This window comes from Octopus bimaculoides, chromosome 11 (assembly GCF_001194135.2).
Source record: "Octopus bimaculoides isolate UCB-OBI-ISO-001 chromosome 11, ASM119413v2, whole genome shotgun sequence".
NCBI lineage: Eukaryota > Metazoa > Mollusca > Cephalopoda > Octopoda > Octopodidae > Octopus > Octopus bimaculoides.
The window spans coordinates 2,580,044-2,586,741 of NC_068991.1; the positions used below are offsets into that span (position 1 = coordinate 2,580,044).

Below are 6,698 nucleotides of genomic sequence, written 5' to 3' on the forward strand. Positions count from 1 at the left end.
TATATATATATATATATGTGTGTGTGTATATAGGGTGTTCAATAAATTATCTTTACAGCTTCTTTAGTGTATCTATTAGAGTTGAGATCTTGTTGCGTGCCACCAATGGAGCCCACCCGGAAGTGTTCTTATGCTTCTAATCAAACTTTATTTCTTTGTCTACATTTTCCAATAATCTCTGCTGGGTAATCCTTATCTTTGGATTTGTTTTCTGTATTTTAGATATTGTAAGTGTAATTTATGGACACCGACATAATCATGAAATGCATTCGTGTACATACATGTGTACACTCAAACACTCGCCCTGAACATTCACAGATAAGAATATCATCAACCGATTTCTTTCGTTTCCAGTCTTATATAATTGGATCTTATAACAGATCTTTCTGTCTGGCTGTCTGGTTGTTTGTCTGCCCCCCGCCATCTCTCTTTCTCTCTTTCATATTATCCATCCACCACCAGCTCGTTATCTAAAGCCAGTCTCCTCTTTTATCAGCTGTTACGTCATGCGATAAAGTCGCGACGAACGAAAAAAGCATGTTCCTTATGCAAATGAAGTCCGACTTACGGACAATAAATATATGGGAAGCTGTGATGCCCATGCCTTTCACGAAAGTATAAAGTAACTCATGCACACGCACTATTTTTTAGTTCCACGTCAGCCCTCGTAGCCGATGTATGACCTGTCATTTTGTATATCTATCTACGATTACAGTGTTTGATGTGACCGTCTCTTTTGTAGATCGCTCGCTGAGATTTGATTGGAGATTTAGCTTTTATTTCTAGCAAGATGAGAAACAGTATAGAAGTTCCTCCTTCATGAGACAAAAGGTGGCTCTGAGAGAACTTGAATGCAAAATAAAATTAATCCTAAACAAAGAATGTATTACAGAGTTTGGTTGTCTATATTGGGAATAATGGACTCGTGGGATTTCGAGAAATACTACCAGAAATTCAGACTACACTTGCAGAAAATGAATCGTAGAAATAGTCAATAAATTCGACTTGAGGGCTGGGTTTTAAAATGAACCAGTAAACGGCAATTTTCTCCATGTCAGCATTCAGCTTAATCAAGCTTGGAGTCAAAAACCTGAAGTCCCGCCATCAACTGACTGTCTTCAGACAATTTCGTAGACTAGCGTTACTCGGCCATTTTTTTTACCCATGGACGCCTTTCATACCTATTTTACACGGATGGGTGCTCATACCCGTTCAATGTTAAAACAAAATTCTTATATTTTTATGATTAAATATTTTGTGAATTCTTTTAGCATTTACTTGTTCCAGTCATTCTTGACTGAAAATGGAGCGCCGCCTTTTTAGTCGGAGAAATCGACCCCTGGACTTATTCTTTGTAAGCCTGGTACTTGTTCTATCGGTCTCTAGTGCCGAACCGCTAAGTCATGGAGACGTAAACACACCAACATCGGTTGTCAAGAGATGGTGGGGGGACAAACACAAGCACACACACACACACGTGCAGACAGACAGACAGATAGACACACACACATATAATATACGGTGGGCTTCTTTCAGTTTCCGTCTACCAAATCCACTCACAAGGCTTTGGCTGGCCCGAGGCTATAACAGAAGACACTTGCCCAACGTGCCACACAGTGGGACTGAGCCCGGAACCATGTGGTTGGAAAGCAAGCTTCTTACCACACAGCCACGCCTGCGCCTAAGAATTATTGCAAAATATTGTATGGACCCTTAAAGGGCCATATGGACCCCGGCTGAGAACCACTGACTTTAGAGAAATCAGCAAAATGTTAAAGCATCCGCTGTGCAGATGGTAATGATACCATCATAGGCGCTATTTATTGTGTGTTTGTTTGTTGGGGTTGCTGTTTAGGGAGTTGACGTGTGGAAGGGGTGATGCTGATGCTGGTGGTAGTGGTGGTGGTGGTGAAGGTGGTGGTGGTGGTGGCGGCGGCAGCGGTAATGGCAGCGGTAGTGGTTCTGTTGCTACAACTGATGATGATGATGATGATAATGTTGATGATGATGATGATTGTAGTTATGGTGGTGACGGTGGCGGTGCTGTTGCTGCTGCTACAACAGATGATGATAGTGATGATGATTAGGGTAGTGGTTGTGGTGGTGTTGGTGGTAATTTTAACGGGTGGGGTGAGGGTTGGGGTTGGGGGGGATTGCTTCACTAAGTACGGGCACCTGGTCCTCATCACATTTGCATCTTAAACAATTCCTTAGATTCCAAAGCTTTCTCTGTCTGTGTGTCAAGTTGTCTGTCTGTCTGTCTGCTTGCTTGCTTGTCTGTCTGTCTGACAGGCTGTCTGGCTGTCTAGCTGGCAGGCTGGCTGGTGTGATAGTGGGTTTGCATGTATAAATATATATATATAAGTCAGTAAATAGTGGGGTGATATATATATATATATATATATATATGGGTTATTTGGTATGTGAATGCCTCAGTCGCAGTAGTCGTGATGATGATAGTTCGGGTAGCTGTATGTGGGATGGTGGTGGTGAGTATGATGGTTGTGGTAATGATATCGCTTCAGGTGTTATAAGTGATGTTAGTCGACGGGTATTGTATATGGGAGGTGGTGGAGAGGTGGTGACGGTGGTTATGTTGCTGATGTTGTTGTTGTTGTCTATGTTGCTGTGGTTTCTTTCTCTCCTCCCCACCCCCATCCGTGTATCGCTAAGCTATACCACCACGCCTATTATTACCATTCTTCTAAAGCAACTCATCTCTTAAGAGACCAAGAAACACGATTGGTATTGTTCGCTGAGCTTACACACCGCCAAACATAACCACGTCTCTCTTTCACCCCCAAAAACGCGCGCGCACTCACACACACCACACACACACACACACACACACACACACACACACACACACACACACACACACGCATACACACGCACGTGCACACACTCACTGACATGCACATGAAAGTTAATGTGAACACGTGTACCTGATGTTATCGGGTATCGCACGCCTCCTTAATTGTGCTTTATATCACCCAACCAAGCAATTAGCAGCAACAGCAGCAGTAGTAGTAGTAGTAGTAGTAGTAGCAGTTGTTGTTATTGTCGTCGTCGTTATTTGGCTCTTGGTCACTTCTGATCCTGCAAACATTTGATCCAAGATGGTTCCTAGCCGACCCGTAACTAACTTGTTTTATATTTTCAAACGTAGTACAGTTGCCACTACATTATGAAACGTGTTCCTGCCTTCTATATAAGACAGTAGGATATACTCTGAAGGAAATTTGGCAGCTATTTTTAGATGAGTGAAGGTTTCCTCGTTGGCTCGTATCTTGGTGGTTTTTTACCGGTGAAGGGAAACAGCGTACTTGACCGAATCGTATTTGCCGGCTTACAATCAAATCGCACTTCAATTTTAGTAAGCCTTTTCTTCAATCACAATGTATAGGCGCAGGCATGGCTGTGTGATAAGAAGTTTGCTTCTCAACCACATGTTTCCAGGTTCAGTCTCACTGCATGGCATCTTGGGCTTTAAATGTCTTCTACTATAGTTGTGGGCCGAGCAAAGCTTTTATGAGTAGATTTGGAAGCCTGTCATGAGTGTGTGTGTCTTTGTGTCTGTGCTTGTCCCCCCCCACTACCGATTGAAAACCGGTGTCGGTGTATTTATGTCCCCTTAACTTAGCGGTTTGACAAAATGTATCGATTGAATAAGTACCAGGCTTAGAATAAATAAATACTGGGGTTGATTCATTCGACTAAACATTTTTCAAAGCGGTGCCACAGCATGGCCGTAGTCTAATGCCTGAAACAAGTAAAAGATAAAATTTGCCAGGAATCCGAACCTTCACATAGGGTTTCTAAGAAGCAGGCTGCTATTCGGGGTAATTTTCAAGAGGAAAAGCACCCCTTAAGCTGTAATTGGTTCCCGGTTTCAAAAGTATATCTCATGACACTCGGTCGGACGCCTGTGTATCGTTTCGCTATTTCATATAAACAATGTGGAATGGTGATAAGTTATCGTCGAACCAAGTCTGAGAAGAAGGGTTCTATTCATGATTTCATTTGCTAATTTTAAAAATTTTATTTATGCAATTCTGTATTTTCTTTTGCAGTTCCATCGTTGTAACGAGTCCTGGAAAAACAGCCGACCAAGAACGGTGCCGATCAGTCGCAGAACGGTCACGCTCGGAGTCAACATGCCACCATGGGGGTTGCAAACTACTGTGGTCATACATTTGTTACCTGAAATGTCGGTCGTCGTAGCACGTGACTTGGTGGCCAGTCTACAAACCCACGCCCCAGCTTTGTCTACTATATCAACGTTGTAGTCAGGACAGACCCAAACGCTCAAACACAAGCACAAATGCATACATACATACATACATACATACATACAAAAAAATAATAAATGAATACATATACACATAATAAGAATAATATAATAATAATAATGATATACAAATAAAAACAAAACCGAAAAAGAATTATATAAAAATGAATCGAATCCGTTCCGCGGCAGAGGATCGAACCAGTGATGAAGTGAAACGATAAAGACGAAGAAATATCGACTGATCAGTGTGTAAATATCTGCAGCCTCATGAGATTGGCAGAATTGTTAGCGCGTCGAACAAAATGACTTGCTGTATTTCTTCCGGCTCTTTACTTTCTAAATTCAAGTCGGCCGAGGTTGACTTTGCCTTTCATCCTTCCGAGGCTGATGAAATGAAATACCAGTCAAGAACTGAGAATGGTTTAAGCATATCTAAGCCATCCTCCGACCAAATTTTAGGCCTTGTGCCTATGCTAACATCGAAAGGCCAAGAAGTGATAGAATCGTCAACGAGACGGACAAAATGTTTAGCAGCATTTCTTCCGACTCATTACTTTCTAAACCAATGCTTCTCAACCATCCCCCCCCCCTACGGACCCTATTAATTCCTATTTTACTCTACCGAACCCTCAAACTAATTCAATGCTAAAAAATAATCTTAAAATTCTTTAATAATTAAATATCATTAAGAAATGTAGAAAAAATTGTTAATATACCTTAAGTATTGTAGAAATATAGCCACTTTATTGTACATAAACTTTAATAATAAAATCTTATACAGAACCCGGTTTCACAACCACTGTTCTAAATGCAAATCCTGCTGAGGTCAGCTTTGATTTCCATCCCCTCGGGATCAGTAAAGTAAAGTACCAGTCAAGTACTGGAGTCGATGGAATAATCTCAACCTCCAAAATTTCGGTGCTTATCTTAAAAACAACAATTATAATAATTATTATTATTAATTGTTCAATGTGTCCAGTCCATTGTAATATGTGGGTCATTACATCTATTACCTCAGTATCCCATTGACATTGTAATAAATACTTCCAATCCTCTATGGACTGACCTCAAATCGTTGGCATTTACTCGTCTGCCCAGAGGAGCCGATGGTATGGATTTAATTAGTCGAAACCCCATTCCATTTATATATATGTATACACACACATATATATATATATATATTAAAAACACGTGACCATATGTGTGTGTGTTTTTTCATGATTATGCACGTATAGGAAGTATAGTGTGTAGCGGTGAAGGTGATGGTGGATGTTTGTGTATCCAAGGGGTCATCGTGTTAAAAGTAAAAGTGTCAAAAGCACGTGGAGACTTCTAGTGGACGATTAGTACAAGGGAGATAATCCTCATATAATAATATTTGGCAGGGTTTGTAGTTTGATTTCGAAATTAAGGAATAAGGAAGAAAATGCATAAAATACGCGTATTTATTTATGCTTGTTGCTTACACATTACGAAGTTCTTAGCACCATTTCATTCTTTTGGGAAATCAACATAACAAGGCTGCATAGTTTATCTAACAGAAAAGAACAAACGAGAAAAATCAATTCTCGGTCAGGAGTTGATTGGTAAAACTTCTTTAAATCGTCCCAAGTAAAAGATGATTTGCAAAGTCGGGCTTAGTTGCATTTGAACTCAAAACGTAAAGAGTTGTGAGCTAAATACAGCAAGGATTCTTTCTCTCTCTCTCTCTCTCTCTCTCTCTCTCTCTCTGTGCTCTAACGATCCTGACAATTTACAAACCTTATCTTTTGAGTAAATGAATAAATAATAAATAAATAATGAAATTTTAAAGGAAAATGGATAAAACATATTTTTTAAAAAATATCATTTCGCAACCTCCCTCCTTAAACCACAAACACACACACAACCCCCGTTTCTTCTCCAACGGAGATACTGACACCAAGGCTTGGTATATATATATATATATATATATATATATACTCATGAGAACTATTATAGGCGATGATGATGATGATGATGATAGTGGAGCCAGGAGATGGAGGAAAATTAAAATCTGAAATAAAGAAACGATAATGTAAAAATGGTCTTTGTTGTTTGCAGAATTGTTTTGTTTTTTGTTTTGTTTTTTCTGAGAATTGTATTTGTTTTACTTCTATTGATAATTCAATCTTTTATCTTTTACTTGTTTCGGTCATTAGACTGCGGCCATACTGGGGCACCGCATGCTTATTCGTGCACGGGAATTAATCACCACAACAACAACAACAGCAGGCAATAAACAACATCTGCAACTCCAGCAAACAAGGATGACTTCATGCGGTCGCTTGTTCTGCTAGAAGTATCAGTCAAATCTCTCGCCAAATCAAGAGTCAACCATCTTAAACAAGGAGAGACACGTAAAATAATATAGTCTTAGATAAACTAT

At 39.9% G+C, this 6,698-nt stretch overlaps 1 protein-coding gene across 2 annotated transcripts in view; it reads left to right on the forward strand.

The window, feature by feature from the left end:
* LOC106884065 (uncharacterized) overlaps positions 1-6,354 on the forward strand; it is a 66,518-nt gene extending 60,164 nt beyond the window's left edge. For both annotated transcript variants that reach the window (XM_014935280.2, XM_014935281.2), the window contains exon 5: positions 4,074-6,354. In XM_014935280.2, the coding sequence (XP_014790766.1) occupies positions 4,074-4,289 (216 nt within the window). In that variant the 3' untranslated portion in view covers positions 4,290-6,354. The remainder of the gene's footprint in view (positions 1-4,073) is intronic.
* Positions 6,355-6,698: the final 344 nt, after the last annotated feature.